Source organism: Idiotropiscis lumnitzeri, chromosome 9 (assembly GCF_059441095.1).
Source record: "Idiotropiscis lumnitzeri isolate Australia: NSW breed Sydney's pygmy pipehorse chromosome 9, RoL_Ilum_1.0, whole genome shotgun sequence".
NCBI classification, from domain to species: Eukaryota; Metazoa; Chordata; class Actinopteri; order Syngnathiformes; family Syngnathidae; genus Idiotropiscis; species Idiotropiscis lumnitzeri.
The window spans coordinates 2,772,247-2,790,735 of NC_142399.1; the positions used below are offsets into that span (position 1 = coordinate 2,772,247).

The following is an 18,489-nucleotide window of genomic DNA, read 5'->3' on the forward strand; positions in this document are numbered from 1 at the left end:
GTGTGAGGTGGAAACACATAACACGCGGAATATTTCACAAGATGGCGTAAAAAAAAAAAAAAAAAAATGGTACATGTTGAATGTGGAAAAAAAAAAAATCTCCTCTTTCTATTTCTCTTTCACTTAGCTTCACGGGAACTGTGAACTCTGATCGTGTGGGAATAAATGACAAGCCTGCGGGGCATTTATTGAGAAAAAGAGGTGGAAGTGAAAGGGTAAAAAAGGCCAGTGGCCAGACAGGTTAATTTAAAGATGGTTAAAGTGTCGGACTCGGTCAGACTGATGTCGCTGCCGTGGCACGAATGTGCAGCGAGCAGTACTGGCAGAAGCCAGTCATTTTTATTGTGAAACAATTGTCATTTCATTTAAAAAAAAAAAAAAAAAGGCGGCGCCAGAATGAGCAATTATTGTTGTTGCTAACAATTAGCGCCGTAGAAATGACGTGCTACCTGCTGAGCGCTGTGAATAGTAATTGATGATTCAAGATGTAACTAAACCGCTGATCTTGTTTCAGTTGTAGATGGATTTTATTGCCTTTGCAATCCTGGTTATGCTGGCCTGCGATGCGAGAAAGACATTGACGATTGCGTGAACAATCTGTGCAGTCGCAACTCAATATGTAAGGATCTCCATTCGGTAAGTCGACCGATTTTTTTTTTTCTTTTTTATTTCTCCATGACATTATCATGGAGTGATGTAATAGACTTTGAGAGGGCCTTAAAATGGAAATGTGTGCCATTAATCAGTGCACTTGGTAATTCCCATTACATATGGACTCAAGTGATACACATAAGGTAGTGCCGATTACCTGATGACCGTTATGCAGTCACTGCACTGACGCGTGTCGGAGTAAAATACACACAGCTGTCCAGGATCATTATTAGTTTGGTGCCCATAGGGAGAGGAAATGTAGCGCCATGTGTCAGTACCATCAGGATTGTGTAGGCAGTGCCGACAGACTGTCTCGGTCTTATTGGCGGATTTGCCATCAGCATCTGAGTGCGTCAATTTACTACTAGCGCTATAGGAACATAAGAAACAAAGTTGCACTTGCACGATTCTCCGTTTGGACTTTTCAGACAAAAGATTTAGCTGCAATTCGGGATGTGAGCACTCTTTGAAGATTAGAAGCAGTAAGAAATGAATCGATAGTAATTGTTTGATTACATCGGATTATTTTTGCCCAAACAGGTCACGTCTGATTAATAAATGACTTTTTATGTTAATTAGAATTCATATGATATACTTCTTGGTCACTCTAATCTTTTTCTGATTCAATGGCTTTAGCTGAAGATGAGAAATAAATTGTTTTCCATTTTCTTTTGATTATATATGCTTTTGTTTAACACATGCAATTCATAAATGATGCATTTTATGTAGATACGTATTCAGGTAAGTAAAGGAATATTCAAGGTAGTCAACGTGAAGCCCTTTCGTTCCTAGCAGCACTTGGAAATGGTAATCCACGCCTTTGTTGCTAGATGACTGTAATGCAATTTACTTTGGAGTCAGCCAGTCCTCCCACAAGTGTCTCCAGTTGCTCCAAAATGCTGCTGCTCACATCACCCCAATCTTGGCTCCCAGTGGACTTTAGAGTTCGCTTCAAAATACTTCTGTTCGTCTTTAAATGGCCTCACCCAGCGTACCTCTCTGAGCTCCTCCACCCCACTGCCTCAGGTCTGTGGACCAAATGCTGCTGGAGGTGCCGAGGACTAAGCGCAGCCTGTGTTTTGTCTGTTCACTCTTTGTTAGTGTCTACTTGTTGCAGACAAGTAGTGCCTTCCATTTGGCATTTCGCCTCACTCAGTCAATTGACGACAATTTTAACAATTAGTTAATCGTGACTCATGCTCTGTGAGTGACTGGCAACTAGCTTTGGGTGAAGTCTGCCTTTCGCCCAGAAGTGCGCGTGGATAGAATCCGGCTCCTAGCCCGCCTATCGGTAATATCAACTATTTTCAACATTTTACTGGATTTTTTTTTTCCGAGTCTGTCCCTGAACTCATTATGAATACATTTTGCTACATAGTCTTGTTTACGGCCCAGCCATCGCTCTCTCTGAATACAGTGTCCCATAGAGCTTATTTTGGAAAATTGCTGTCCCCGAAGGTGATTTAGCAGCAAAAATGAGATTATGTTCCATTGCCAGGGGTAAAGAATCGGAATATCCTGAAGGTTTCTAATTTATCACGAGACGGCTGCAACCAATACCCCAACCCCCCCCCCCCCTCTCCCCCCCCACCAGCGCCCACCGGTCATATTAGGAACATTTTAACGACACACCCCATCGCATGTTCTGCACAATTCTGATTAGCATACCTTCAGCTTCCGGGACCTTAGACCAAACATTGGCAATGACGTATCTTGTGAAAAATCTTTGGCCACGCACGTACAACCATCCCTTATCTGAAGTGCTGTCTAAAAATTAAACCAGTTGCTTGTGGTTGAACCACAAACAATTAATCTTGCATGCTATGATTAATTGTACTAAATTAGTACTAGTGCAAATTTCAATGATGAAATCAAGGACACGTCTTTCGCATGCTGTTAAAAAAAAAAAAAAAGGAGGCTGTGAAATAAACAAATAAACCGGAACTATTTTCAATGTTCCCTGCAAAATATGGAGATGATGTTGCTGAATGCTTGATGGAAGTTAGCATATGTCTTGAATGACGCCAGCTGAAAACAAGCTTTCCTTTCATGCGCAGGGTGGGCGGGAGGCGAAATGCAAATGCGGTGATGCCAAATGTACGACAAGCGTGACTCTTCCACAGTTCAAATAGATTCCCAAATGGGATGCATATTTGATGCGGATGGGGGATTGTACTGTATATTGCATTGGGGAAAATGTTATGCCAGCATTTGTTTGTCAAAATGCTACAAAGTGAATTAAGCAATCCTAACAGATGTAAGACGCTCCGTCGGCCATTTTCCTCTCTAATCAGAAGACTTCTTATTTTGTGGTTGTTGTTTTAACGCAGAGTTACGAGTGTGTATGTCACGCCGGTTGGGAGGGAGAGTACTGCCAGCGAGAAATTGATGAATGTTCGTCACAGCCCTGCAAAAACAACGCCACCTGCACGGAACTCGACGGCTTCAAGTAGGTGCTTGTGCGAGCGGTAGGGCACTCGATGCATTCGATATTTCATGGGAAAAAAAAAAAATACACGTTTAGCAGAATGTGCCTCTATTGGCAAAGCGCATAATGAATTGAATGTCAGGTAAAATAAACGAGTCAATGACTGTCTCACAGCGTGAACAAAAATCCAGGGGATGTATGACTCACTGCAGACGTTTAACGAAGAGACGAAGAAAAAAAAAAGCGAAGGGATGGAAGGGAATCTGTTTTGGCCATCAAGTGGAATATTCACCTGCTGCTTCAGTTCTGTCACTCCGACGCACAAACCATATTTTCCAGACTGTAAGCCGCTATTTTTTTCCTAGATTTTGAACCATGCGGCCAATACAACAGTTCAGAAAATACGCTAAATAAATCTCCATTTTTTTCTCTTGGGTCTGTTTTGTTTTAATGAGCAAAGTTGTTGCCGTGTTAAAATGCACAGTTTCTGTACCTTTATGTGCATTCACAGTATTTGTACCAATTTTTTTTCAACATAGAAAAACTGCGGCTGATAACCTGGTGCGGCTTTTTTTTTTTTAAAGAGTTGCTACAGCTTATATTCGGGCGCGCCTTATAGTCCAGAAAATAAGGTACTGCCACTCTTTTTGTTGCCGTACTGAAACTACATAGCTACTTTTATGTTCAGGCGACCTGAGTGGTTGCATCAGCCTGGCTCAGGTGCTGTAGTGGTTGTCTTGCATTTGGAAGGTTGCAAGTTCAATCCCTCGTGAGTTATAAGAGCCCTTTGTGCACCTGCAAGGTAAAAATGTATCACCAGAAGAGGCCTGCAGTTTAGGATTATTGTATTTCTTGCACATATTGAAGCTGAACCACCTCCACTCTAATTGACGCCGTGCCTCGAATGGCAACGCACGTCCTCCACTTGAAAGAAGTCCTCACCCCAAATGGAGGTCTGCTTCTTTTCTCTCACGAAATACAACAGGTGGTGAGTGTAATGACTTTAGAATGCCTGATCCTCTCATGCATCACGATCTCAAAGCACCAGGTGAGTTCATGGCTGCTGTACACGCGCGCGCATGAAATAGTTACCACTTGAGCCTCGCTTGATTGCTCTGCATTGCCAATTACATGGCTAAGCAAAACAGCAGTACCTCGAAGCATGGTCGCAATCCGGTAGAGGATTTAAAATGCCACCTCAATGCCGTTAACAAATTGTAAATCTCTTCCTTCAGCAGATTGCGATATCTTTCCAAAGACATGCAAACAAATCTTCTTGAACTGACCCATTTCCATTTTTGGTGTCTCCAAGGTGTATGTGCTCACCAGGCTGGACTGGTGTGGACTGCGGTGAGGAAGTGAATGAGTGTAAATCCGGGCCTTGTCTAAATGAAGCTCGGTGTCAGGAGTCGCTTGCACCTGGGGATTTCTTGTGCACCTGCCCCCCCTTTCTCAGCGGCCCATTGTGCAAGCAGCCTTATGACCCATGTGATCCCCTCAACAATCCCTGCCTGCACAACTCCACCTGTCTGACACGCTCCGATGGAAAGGCCTTCTGCACATGCCCAGCTGGTGAGTGCGCATATGGCCTCACCCGAACATTGAAGGTTTTGGGGTGGGAGGAACTAATCTAGTGTAACTGCACTAATAGCTTATTCCATTTCAGCAGCCGGGCTCATTTTAAGTACAGACAGGCGTCCGATTGAGCTGTATTTTATGATGCAGAAACTCATCATTTATTTCTCTGCTTCAATAAATAACACTGAAATCTATAAGACCCCTGAAAACATCGGTGTGCACAACTAAATGCTCAAAACACTGCTTTAAAGGGGAAGTCAACCCCCAAAAATCATTTCTATTGGCCTTCATTCGTCTGAAAAATGGCATTGTGATTAATATTGTGGAATATGAATTAAGCAGTACAAGACACCCATTTTTAGCCATCTCAGGGGTTGGGGGTCATTTTCTGTCGACTGACATTGACATCACTCAGGTAACGAAGCTGAGCCATAATTGGTCGTTATAGTTGATCCATGGGCAACTGTGATGTCATTTTCAGTTGACAGAAAGTGTCAAAATGGCCCCAAGAGATATACAAAAACTTCAATCATAATCCATAAACACAATATTAGTTTCGACTGCATAGAAAATATTCTTTTAATGTTTTTTTTTTTGGGGGGGGGGACTTCCCCTTTTTGGATCCCCGCGATGTAATTGAAATTCATGGTTCCTTGTCTTTACGTTTCAAATGGTCATGTATGAAATTGCCGTCGCCGAGCCCTAAAGAGAGCATAAAATATGAAGCCTTATAGATAGATGGCGAAACTAATTAATATAATTTATATAATATAGAGAATTGGAGAACACTGAGAGCGCAGCACAGCATTATGGCAATCTCTAAAAAAAAAAAACGTGGTCACTGTCTATAGCTCAAATTAAAGTGTGGAACAAGTCATTAACATTTTCGACAGCTGTATAATATTTTGCCGAGCAATCTCCTGCATGTTGGGGAATGTTTTTTTCTTTGTTCTAAGTGAAGCTTACATTCAGAAGCTGTCTGTTTCGCTTTCCCCGCTGAAAAGTTTGTCAAAGCAGCTGTAGAACAAAACTGAAGCTGCTGCCACAATTTCACCTCACCCCATCCAACCATATGGTCACGATTTGCATTCATTTGTATATTTTACCATATTTAAAAAAAACAAAAAGAAAAAAAAACGCTTGTGCTGTGGGCTGTTTGGTGACTACAAATATTTGTTTTTCTTCTAGCCCAGCAATAAATTTGTAGTCTGTATGAATCAGTCAGTGTAAGCGCCACCTGTCAGGCAGCAAGTTGTTGATGCGAATGATGAGATGGAGACAGAAATTGGTTGACCTGTTGTTTTAAAAAAAAAAGAAAAATCTCAAAACCAATATAAAAATAAAGCTCTTAACCAAAATCCGATATAATAGCCGTGTATGCTAATGAGGTGACCTGTTGAGAGATTTAAGTTGATACTTGAGGAATTGTTGAGCATTTGACTCTTCTAAAAGCACCACTTTTACTGTTTTGTGTCTAATGGCGCTCTCAGCACAAAGAAGAAGCGATGTTTCCAGATATAAATAGAACGGCTGGGTTGGTTTCTGAAGGTTTCCTTGGAGAGGAATAAGAAATTAGGTGCTTGCTGCATACATTATACCAAGAGCTTTGCGTGGGTTGACTCGTTTTCACGTCACAAAAAGGCATGATGACTCACTCACTCCTCCCGTTATTATTCAGCATACATTCATCTTACCGAGTTACGACTTGTTGGGTTCTTTTAGCATGTTTTTATTTTTTTTTATTTTTTTCAGAAACGCTAGATAAATGAAGTTTCTTGGGGAGCAATCATTTCCTGATTCCGTGGCATTACAATACTTCAATGCTATCATTTAGAAATATTGTCATTAGATGCTTTTTTTAAAATTGCATTTTAACATTCAGCAATTGTGTTTTGTTGTCTATCGGAGTATCCAGCTGCACTTGTTTTTTTGTTTTTCTACCACTTACCTCATCCTCTGTTACAGTTTAGCTGGTCTAGAAATTGACTTTGGTTCCGGAGTTAGTAATTAATTAGTTATTTAGCTGTAATGCAGCTATGATGTAATATAATTTTATTTCCCGCGCATGTTAATTTATTTATTTATTTTAGTTCTTAATGTTAATATGTGAGCTGCTGAACTGCCTGATGTGCGTTCGGGTCGGCGGCTGTAAGCTTCCGCTTCAGCCGACTCCTTTTGGGCCATGTCGTGAATAGTGAATGTAAATGCACTGTCTGGAATGTTCCATAATCAAATAAACTAAACGCAACTAATACAGCAACATATTTATTTTTACCTTGGTAGTTTGCGTTGCATCATCCTAAGAGACATTTTTCAAATACCACCAAACACCACTTACCATATGTAGCTACCCCAAAAAGGTCAAAATAATAGAACATACTGTTCAAAACAACTTGAGCTTATGCAGGTGTTCCACATTTCCAGCTCGGTGTATGATGTATAGCCGTGGTATAAAAGATGAGACTCTCCACAATTGAACAAAGTTTAAAAAAAAAAAAAACTTGCAAAACTTTGTCAGCAAATTCCGTGTAGCACCGAATCAGCATAATCGTCATTTCTTTCGTGGTTCTGTTTGTTGTGTGTTTTGGTCAAATGAAACTGGTCTTCAAAACCTCAGGAAAAAAATTATTCAGCTTTGGAATGGCTTCCTTGTTACATTCCTCGAAGATTATTGCTACAGCCGTGGATGGCACAAGCTAAATGAAATTCCATTTATCAATTGTGAGACGTATTGTGAAAAAATAAAAAAATAAAATAAATCCCAGCAGGGCACTGGTGGAGCAAGGAATTTTTTTCTTTGGTCATGGGTGGGCCGAGGATATCTCAGGAGGTCCGAAAAGCAAAACCTTTTTTTTTTTTCAACAAACCCAAAGAAATCCTAATAAAATATGCAGATAAATATTTGCTGTATGTTCCTCTTCAGGGATTTGAGGAGAAATGTGAGAAAATGCAAAATGCAAAAAAATTGGTTATAAATATACCCAAAAATTTGCTAACCTTTCCACTCATCCAAACTGATCTGAAAGTGCCCCAAAAAAAATCCAAGTTGCTCCTCGTGTGATTGAATCACCTCTGATCCATTGGCCAGAAGGCACAAGTCATCATGCCTGTCCAGCACAGATGTTCTCCTTGGTTCTGAATGAGCGAACGTCTGCAGGGAGGTGCAGATCCGAGAGGAGAACAAACTGAAAAGGCTCGCATCAGGGTTGAGGTCAGGGTGAAGGTTCGTGGACGACGAATGCAACAAATGAAACAGGAATAGCTTCGACAGCACAGATTAGTACGCTTTCACACCTAATACTAATAAGTAGTGATGTGAAAATGAAGCTTCAAATTTGCTTCATGAACCAGTTGTTGTATTTTTGAGTCCTGTAGATGGCACAGTTGCTGTAAATAAAAGGTTTAAAAAATGGCAAGTCAGTGTGCTTTCGGCCCAATGTTGAACAGAGAGTGCCACGGACAGGAGTCCAAAAATACGACAACTGGTTCATGAAGCAGATTTGAAGTTTCATTTGCCCATCACTATTATTGTCAAATATACAATTGAATCAACAGTGAATAAAACTTACAACACTGCCAGATTATTATGCAAATAAAATGCCACACTTCTGTGAAAATCTTCTCATACGAACACGCCTCTGCAGAAACAGTTAATTCTATTTTTTTTTTCCTAACAAGAACTTGAACATTTCATCTCCTCCATCTCCAGCTCTGTTTTCTGTCATCGCGTTCAGAGTTCCCGGCATCACTCCATCTGACACTATTTTCACCTCTAAGACATTCCTAACACACTCCTCCAGAAGAACGACACGAACGCCGTTTCCCGTCTTATGTCGAACATGGCTAAAAAATATGAACCCTGCTTGTAAGCTGCGTGAGGCGCAAAAATGGAGCCAAGAGTGAGTGTGGCCCATCCGTCTGTCACTGTTTCAGAATACTAACAACGCTTCATCGCCGAGGGCAAAGGCTGTTTTGTTCTTACTCCATTTTTAGCTCCAAGACTTCTGTTTCATGGCTAGACAACAGCTGCATGGAAAATAAGGACATTTCTGGAATCAGTCATTGTCCTCATAGAAATTCTCCGTCGTTAGTGACATGTTTCATGCTGGAGTTTAACCTCCGAGCCCTTCACAGCACGTCTTTAATAGAGCAGCAACTCTTGGCATGTTTCACTCTGGTTTTACTGCATAGCCTGAACTTGTGTCCCCAGCGATGCCTTTATTGTTTTGCCTGTTCTTTATTTGTATGTTTCCCCGCTTTCCTGCCGAATTCAGCTTCATTTACATTCAATTCAAGAAATTGAGTGGCATCCAGATTTTGATTTCCTCGAGACAGGACAAAAGTGGTTTCAAGGAGAGAGCGTCTTTTTTGCCCAGCGGGACGTAGATCTGACTGTCATCCGCATAGCAATGGAAGGAAATTGCATGTTTTCGTAGGATGGAACCTCGGGGCAGTAAGTACAATGAAAACAACAAGGGTCCCACAACAGAACCCTGGGGAACGCCATTCGACAATGGCAGCTTAGTGCAATATAAACCATACAATGAATCATGACTTCAATTACATGGATGAATTAATTTTACCGAATGGATGCTAATGGCGCTTGGAATGAATTCTTATGCCGCCTGACAAAAGGTAGCGTCTTCATTTCAGCAGCACATGTCTTAGCAGAGGGCTTTAGCTCCCTGCTAGAAACCTTTTACCGATTTTCTTAATCATATATTGAAGGGTGTCACCTTTAAAATCATTTTGCTTTTCTAATAACCTTTCATGATTAATTTCCATCAAGGTCCCAAAAAAAAAAATCTCGGAGCTCCTGGTGCAATATTTCAGTATTAGTGCTGGAGATACCATCAATCCGGGGTTGGGTCGCGGGGGCAGCAACCTAAGCAAAGAAGCGCAGATCTCTCTTTCCCTTGCCACTTTGTTCAGTAGAGCGAGACAATGGCTTCTGCTTTTGGTCGGACAGGCATCATCCCCCGCCGTCGAAGCCAGCACACCAGAAATTCAAAATTGTACTTTGAATTTGAGGTATAATTACGCTAAATGTTCACAGTTGTGGGTTAACAGTCATACTTAAAATATAAAAGCATTTAAGAATTTTTAAACCACACCGATTTTCCATTTCTTTCCTTATTTTATTTCTTCCAGACAAAGGAATAACATGCACTGGTGTCCAGTTAAAAGCATGAAATTGGCTTCACCAAGTAAAGAGGCAATAATGGAAGCTCCGTGAGCCAGTTGTTAAATGTAGTTTCGCTCAAAGGAAGCCGGCGGTGAAAGAAAAACATCACGGAACGGTGTGAGCAAGTTTGAGAGTTAAATTCAACACCGCTCTGACGACAAGGTTCACGGCTTCCTTTTAAAACATACAATAAAAAAATACACTTATATATATATATATATATATATATATATCATATAATTTTTTTTTTTTTTTTTTTTTAGATGGACGGTGATATTCGTGTCCAGGGAACCATCATACATTTTGATATGTCATACAAAACACACCCCGACTGATTATTTGAATATCATTTGCTAATCATTATATTAAATCATTTCACCGACTCGTATAACAACAGATAAAGACTAAACCCTTTCAACCGAGCCCGTCTTTTCACGCTTTTTATACGCAACTGACAGCCACTCTGATAAGGAGACCGTAAGGACAAATGTAGCACTACAAACCAAAAATGAAAACATCAGTCATTTTTCAATTGAAACGCCCATCAAAGTTAGCTCACTGTCCACCGGGGATTACCCTCAATTTCTTTTTCCTCGGAGACATTCAACGGCAGTGGCAGCCATCTCGTAGCGCAGCTGCAACCGTATGATGGAATGACTTTGCGAGCTTGTGCCTGCGCTATCTCTCAATGCTATGTCAAAGAGGAGCCTCCAGTCAGTGCTTAGTGGCACAAGATGCATTACATTGTGGTGACATTCCAAATAGCCCCCCGAGGTGTTCCACCATTGCCGTGACTGACAGGCCAGGTTGGGAAACCTGTGCTGTCCCATAATTCACTGGATGCGCCGTGCTCTCAGTGCTCTCACATTCTTACATCCCAAGATATAAAAAGCTGTGACTTGTCACCACATAGCATCACCCTAGTGGATTTCAATGTATTCACCTGCTACATCACTGAGCTATATGATGAAAAATTATAGTTTGAGAGCTATTATGTTTTTTGCGCACTAAAAACGTATTGCTCAGGGAAAAATAAACAACAAATTTCAAGCGCCAATCGGTCGACTGCAGCCACTCCCCTGAAACGAAAGAGTGGTCAATCAAAGTGTTAACATGGAAAAAAAAATATATATATATGTATATATATATATATATATATATATATATATAGAGAGAGAGAGAGAGAAAGAGAGAGAGAGAGAGAGAGAGAGAGAGAGAGAGAGAGAGAGAGAGAGAGAGAGATAGATAGATAGATAGATAGATAGATAGATAGATAGATAGATAGATAGATAGATAGATATTGGGTTCTATTGGTTATTTTATAAATTCAGTTCAACCAAAAAAATGTATTTAAAGGTGAATCGGGACAAACCACCAGAGGGGCGTCCAAGCTGCTTGAAAATTCCTACCAAACATCCCTACTGATCTGGTTAACCACCTTGCCCTCACCCCCTCCTATATGACGCCGGGCAAAAGAGCTCATGGGCTTTAGCCTCTCCCTCATGCCGAATTTAAGAAGCCCCCGTCCTTTCTCACCTTCTTCCGTCACACAGACATATGCATAGAACGGCACACACAAGCGTACATGCCCCAAAGCCCAAACCACAAACCCTCAGACCAATCTGTCCATGGTGCTGAAGTCTTATTAGACTTACATGCTCTCTGAGGGGAAACGGTGAGTTCTGAGAGCTGGAAAGATGAGAAATGCTACCGGGGCTACGAGTCCCATTAAAATGGCGTTCACCCGGGCCTTGGTTATCATCGACTTTGACGTTTTCAGCAATGTGGGCGGGCTCACCGATCCATGACTGTCTCCTCTGTCTTTCAAGGATTCGAAGGAAGCCGCTGTGAAACTGACACAAATGAGTGCCGCTCCAATCCTTGCCGACACCGTGGCGACTGTATGGACCAAGTCAACGGGTACAGGTGACGAGTTTCTGGTTCATGAAGCACATTTGAAGCTTCATTTACAGTGGTGGGCAGTCAAGGCCTTCTCTGCTGGCCGAACATATTCTAGAAATCATGATCATAGTCTTCACATTGATGTCATATTATATCCTAGTGTTGAATTTGTGAGTACGAGTTTTTATCCAATCAGAATTCAGCTAGATCGTGTCGCCGGGCAGATTTCATAATACCAGTAGCACACACCATTTGTCCGAGGCCCTCAAATCCAGTTGATAGACATTTGCGATATCCAATCAGAGTTGATGACAGTAAGGCCTTCTCGCTGGCCTTACGTTGAAGGTGATGAACGCGTCTTGTGATAGGATACTCACTCGTGAAATGCACGGCCCGCCACTGCTGCTTTGTCAGCACTTCCAAAAATGGGTTCTCCTGCTTTACTTACAAAAAATGTGACGAAACACCACCACAACTACATTTGCTCCACTTCAACAAGGTGATGAAATTGAATTGAATATGTCTGTCCAGCCACCATCCATCTATTGGATCATCTTTTCTTTTTTTCATTTCCAGCTGTGTTTGTAAAATGGGATTTTCTGGCCTTCGTTGTGAGCAAGACATCAATGAGTGCTCCTCACAGCCTTGCCTCGACGGCACCACTTGTCAAGACCTCGTGAACAAGTAAGAATAAAAAGAAAAAAAGCAAGGTAGAACTGTGTAGGTGTGATAATCCTTGACATAGCGCATATCCTTTAAACGGCTCTCCACAAAACCGCAACTGGATTCGGCTTGAAAACATCAATTCCTTCTCCGGCCCGGCACGAGGAGTGCTTTCTTTCTGGTGTGCTTAATGGGAGCCCCGGGGCCTGTGGGCTTCGTCGGACAGATGGGTAGAAAAGTCCCAGGGCCAATTTGAGTCCTAAATGCTTTGTCTCCAGTTTGTCTCACGTCATGATTTGGCTCCCGTGTGACTCGGCCGTGCCGGAGAATCGAGTGCTGGCCTGATTGCTCAGTCCGGTGTGTTTTAACCTCGCTGCCCGCTACAAGAACAACACAGCGCGCTCAACATTATCTTCATCTCCCTGACCCGACGGGTTGAATAAGCTGGTGTGCACGGCGTCTTTGAACACGTTCGCGTTCTGCTCTTGTCATACTGAATGCACCGGGAAAATAATGAATCATTATCAACTGATGCGGTTTTTGTTTTTATAAGAAGCTCAAAAAGCAGTGGCGGCAAAGCAAGAGAGTGTTAATTATTATCAGCCTGCTGTCCCTGACCAGTCGAGCCTTTTCGAGCTCCCGTAATTAGAAGGTAAAATGATTTTTGCGCCACATGACAAAAAACCAGACTTGCCTTTCACCAAAATTGGCTATAATGTCGCTCATTTGATGAGAACAAAATGACAGCTCCCTTGTTATATTATTTGGATTTTACCGACCTATAAATAGGGAAGCCATTGCCTCAGAGACGTGAGGTCAGAAGACATTAGAGCCAATGACAGCTGGGGAGAAAGATTTGAATGGAGTAAACTGCATTACCGGACTCATTAGGCTATTCCCTTCAGTAATAAGTCATCAGGCATAATTCAAAGTGAGTTGCACCCAGGGAGACTTAATTGCCGCTATATTGTTCCTGTTCCGACGAGAGATGTCGGTCAGGCTCAGTATGAAAAATTGTTTTGTTTTTTAAGTTTCGCCAACTGTTCAAATAGTTCCATCAATATTGTGACAGTTCGATTTACACAATTATTAATATTCTTTGACGTGTGGCTCACTACAATTTAATAGGATTATTTACGATTTATCATATCGTTAGAGCTTAAAAATTAATTATTTTCTGTCGTCTTTTGAATTTTGGAGTCCTCGCATTGTGTCGTCAGGGTTACGGACGAATAAACGAGACATTAATTTTTTTTTCCCCAATATCGGTTCGGTAGTTATCTGTCCGATAGTCATCGTGCATCACTTAGACCATTGGTGTCAAACTCTGGCCCGCAATGTCATTATATTTGGCCCGCGAGGCGATACCAAACATTCTATATGATAATAGTCACATTCAAAATGATTATAGTCATTTTAAAAACTAAAAAATGTATTGCATTAATAAAACCACTTGTAATGAAAAAATCTAGCATTTATATTTATTTTAAAAAATGAAATGCTGGCTTGATTTCTATTTTCAAATGCTGATAATACCAATTTTACATGACCTTATTATTATTATTGTATTTATCTTATTACAAAAATACAACCTCGGAAATGAACATCTGTTTATATTTTTTGTGGGCGGGCTGATGCCCCACACCTCCCCAGATGTTGTGTAAAATGGAAACAAATGAATGTTAATAAAAGAAATATCTGAACTGATATTATTCCAAATCAAATGAATCTCCAAACATGTTGATTTGCAAAGTTCCCAAAAGTTAGAATGTGAAAATATAATGAATTCTGACAGCATGCTCCACTTTTTTTTTCCCTTTCCTAATTGTGTGTTATCTTTCTGTTCTACAGGTTGCACTGCCGTTGCCCTCCTGGATATTTTGGAACGCTCTGTGACCTAAGTGGGAACGAGTGTCACGTTTCACCTTGCCGACAGGAGGGCACCTGTATTAACAAGCCAGGGGGCTTTAAATGCGTCTGTCGCCCTGGATCCTCAGGTACGATCAATAGAAAAGCCTAAAATGCTTATCCGGCTCTGGTGCGGACCAGAGCGCTGACACCGATGTGGTTTTGTGTAAAAACTCTTTCCCAACACGATCTTTTAATTGGCCCGCCTGCCCCGGCAAGATGCAGTGGTTGCCTTTTAGTGAAGCTAACAAGATAAACATTCATGTCACCCGTTAAGTGTGACGGAAACTTCACACTGACACTCGGCTCTTTTTTATTTCATCACGGCAGCTTCCTGAGTCTCGGAACGCTTTCGTTGCTTTACTTCAATCCATTCTTCTTATTTTCCAGCCAGACACATATCGAGCTATTTTAGCGCCCATCCGTGCGTGCGTGTGTGTGTTTTTGCACCGAAGCCGATTCCTGTCAGCTACCGGGAAGATTAATTTAATTTGTCTTCCGTACTGTATCATCAATTTATCCTTCCTCAATTGAGAGAGGGGAAGAAATCTCGGAGGGATTGCGACTCTGGAGAGAAGAACCTGACACGCATGGCCCAATTCCCAGTGAAGCTGCTTTTATTATTAGGCCCGCGCACACTATTGTACAAGTCATTACTTTTTTCTGATGCTCTAAGCTCATGTAAGGAAACAGGAGGCCCCTAGAGAGCAAGCAGCCAGAGGATGCAGTCCGACTTGGCTCAAACCAACCGGAGTTGGAATTCATACAAGTATTCAATCTGGAACTTTCCACCGCAGCGCAAAAACTACCTAGAAGATTTGGTGCAACTTCTTTTTTTTGGGGGGGGGGGGAGAGGGCTTAAACATGAGCTTCTTTAAAATGGATTTGAATGTTATTCAGCTTTGAGAATGAAGTGTCAACTCTTTTTGGGATGAAATTCTGCAATTTGTATGTGCCACATAACAAGATTACGTGCTAGAGGCATTTTTTTTTTTCTTTTTGCATATTGAATGCCGGAATCAATTTAGGGCCCAACAATTGACGATGCTTACTAATAAATCCGTGTAGTCTATATCTGTTAGCTTGCTTCGATGTGATTACGCAACCATGACAGTTGGTTTCCACCTGCATTATGTTCCATATTGGATTTTATTAAGTGAGTCGGAATGTGCATCTTTATTTTGGACTTTGTTTTTTTATTCTGTCTGACCTGGTTGTTCAAAATGGCAGACTCTTTGTTTTTCCACACTCCTTTATTCTTATGTTCCTAGTTTTGACAACAATTTCAACACATTGAGAAACACATTAAGGAAGGGACAGAATTTAACAGTCACTTCTGCACTGTTAATTTAATTTTTTCAAAAAATTTATTTTATTTTTTTTTAGACATCTTTTCATCTATGCGATTTGTCACATCCGCCTCACACAAGCTGGGAATGAAAATATATTACATTTAACGCAGATTGGCATTTTTACAAAATCAGTGGAAAAAAATGGAAAGTGCAGCACAGTAGGAAGTGGTAATTCTGAAAAATAAGTACCGTATTTTCCGGGCTAAAAGGCGCACTTGTATATAAGCCGCCGCGACTCTTTTTGGGGGAAAAAAATGATTTACAATTTCCATGTATTAGCTTCTTTAGCTGCTATCCATTCACACCTAACAAAATTAAAAAAAATAAATAAATAATAATAATATATATATATACTCAAGAAATAGATACGCGAAGAGCTTTACCGTATCTACTTCTACAGTTGTTAATTAGTCAATGTTTAATTAACAGTTTGTCACTAAAGACTTTTGACTGCAGTTGATTTCAATCCACCGCAATGTCTTTACTGTAAATTACGTTACACTGAACAACTGAAGGGAGGGAGCCCTGGAGCAAAAAATAAATTAATTAATTAATTCTGAAAAAAAAAAGGAAAAGCTTACTGTTGCATTTGAGGTACGACGTTCAGAGGCAGAGGCATGCATCCAGTAATTGCCTTTGTATAGGCTCTCACCTAATCACGTAATTATGCGCAACGACGTTTTGTGCTGTTGTGTCCATTATTTCCCCTTCGTGCCATATCGACATCCACTATAAAAATGTTCATCTCACTCCAAGACAGCACAGGCATCTGCCTGAATCGCACTTGGCGGATCATTAATGAGGATGTTTTGCTTTTAACGCTCCCGGCATGTATTATTTAAATATATCCGGGAGCCGCGTTCAGTCCCGAGGTCAGGGGTCATTACGTTGACGTGATTCATGGGCGATCATGTTTATATGAATCACAGCGTCGGCGGTCGTCGTTTGTCACCCTCCGTTCTCTGTCCCTCACTCGTCATTAAGGAGCATGTTCCCCTGAGTGATGGTTCCGTGCAATCAGCACATTGTTGCCGTTTTCTCAGTCAGCACATTGTTGGATGATGATGTTGCAGCGAGGCTTCGGTGAATTTGCTCTGCTGGATGAGCAGGGCAATAAAAATGTGTCATCGCTTCAATCTTTTTGGACCGAGCGTCTGCTGTTTGCTGTTGACTTACAAATAGGATGGCATTCTTTTCAGCATTTATTTGAAATTTGGAGTACTTCATATTTTTTTTTTATTTGAATATAGCACGGGTAGACGCCTCTTTGGTAACGGGGTCCTGCCCCAAAAAAAGATTTTACAGTGGAGAAACGTGCTTTTATAGAATTTTATGTTTAACAACTAAAAACATGTTTGGATTAACCCTGTGACCTTTTTTTTATTGAATTCTAAATCATAGATTCATCTGTCTGAATGTTTGGAAATACAGGCAACATTTTTCTTCTTCCAGCAAATACTACTTTTAACTTCTTTCTCTGTTCCGCCATATCCAGCCCACCCCCGCTACTCCTCCTTAGCAGTTCCTTTTCTTTTGCAATCCGCTATTGATTTTTGCACTTTGAGGATTTTTGTAACCTCTGTGAGCGAGCAACATTTACAATATATATATATATATATATATATATATTTTTTTTTTAGATTGTGCCACACCACTAACACCTTTTTTTGATGTTACAAATTAAGTAGCAAACCAAATAATTAAGATCTTTACCAATTTGCCAATCTAATATATTGAATTTTTTTTGTTGTTTTTTTTTAGAAAATGATTTGAGCTACTCAAATTAAATATTCCCCAAAAAATCCCAATATTGCTTAAATTCTCCCAACATTGTTCAGATCACAGTTTTTATAACATAAACTTGATTGAATAAGGAAAAAAAATCTGGTTTAATGACGCATTACATTTTTCCAACAGACACTGGCAAGATCAGAAAAAAAAATGAGTCAAGAAACATTTTTGTTTAAATGTTTAATGGAAGCATACTAACCCACCAAACTAAAAGTGTATTTTTTCCTAAAGGAAGAATACATGCAATCATTGAAAACAAGATACTGTACATTTTATAACTGTGTTTAATCAAATCATTTTATACTGTATTTCGTTCCCTGAGGAGAAAATGAAAGCTTCAACCCTCCAGTAATGTGTCCAGTGTCTGCTTTATGCCTAATTCACTGGATGATGTTTTCTGTGCAAGGCGGCTTTTTAAAGTCAAATTCTGGCGAGAAACTAAAGGATGTTTCTCCGCATGATAACTAATGAGGTGTCAAACTCACTCGTGAGAGTTAATGATTTGGCTTGCAGCAATTTTTTTTTCTTAAAAAGCATGAAAGGTTTTTTTTTTTTTTTTTTTAATTTTATTTATTTATCTTTTTTGCGGTAGTAGAATGTTGAGTGAAAAAGAAAATGCTCCAAGTGAACCATGATGTCATTTTATTGTCCTCTATGTGTCTTGTCATTCAATTGAATTTAAATCGGTTCAAAACAGATGCTATCCAGCTAATAAGAAGAGCATTTCAAAGCAAATCTTTGTCCCCAATATTAAGATCATGGTTTAAAGATGTGATAGCCAATATATCCGGCTTAAATACAGTACTCAATTTATTTTTGTCACGTTTGGCAAACATATTTAGGATAACACTGTATATGAATAGGATTATTGTAATTATTATTTTATTGATTATTATAAATGTAAACCCCTTTTTTCTCAACAATACTTCATTAAGCGTTCCCTGAGCAGCTTTCTAAGAAAAGAAGACAACTTTTTTTTTTCTATCAGAATAGAAAATACTCATGGGGAAGGTCCGCTACCACAGGATTTT

At 40.4% G+C, this 18,489-nt stretch overlaps 1 protein-coding gene across 4 annotated transcripts in view; it reads left to right on the plus strand.

Moving 5' to 3' along the window:
* Positions 1-18,489, plus strand: part of eys (EGF-like photoreceptor maintenance factor) — a 145,572-nt gene that overhangs the window by 66,036 nt on the left and 61,047 nt on the right. For 3 of the 4 annotated variants that reach the window (XM_088304338.1, XM_088304341.1, XM_088304339.1), the window contains exons 21-26: positions 515-636; positions 2,982-3,100; positions 4,392-4,651; positions 11,672-11,768; positions 12,321-12,428; positions 14,259-14,404. In XM_088304338.1, the coding sequence (XP_088160464.1) occupies positions 515-636; positions 2,982-3,100; positions 4,392-4,651; positions 11,672-11,768; positions 12,321-12,428; positions 14,259-14,404 (852 nt within the window). The remainder of the gene's footprint in view (positions 1-514; positions 637-2,981; positions 3,101-4,391; positions 4,652-11,671; positions 11,769-12,320; positions 12,429-14,258; positions 14,405-18,489) is intronic. The other variant, XM_088304340.1, reaches the window with a different exon arrangement.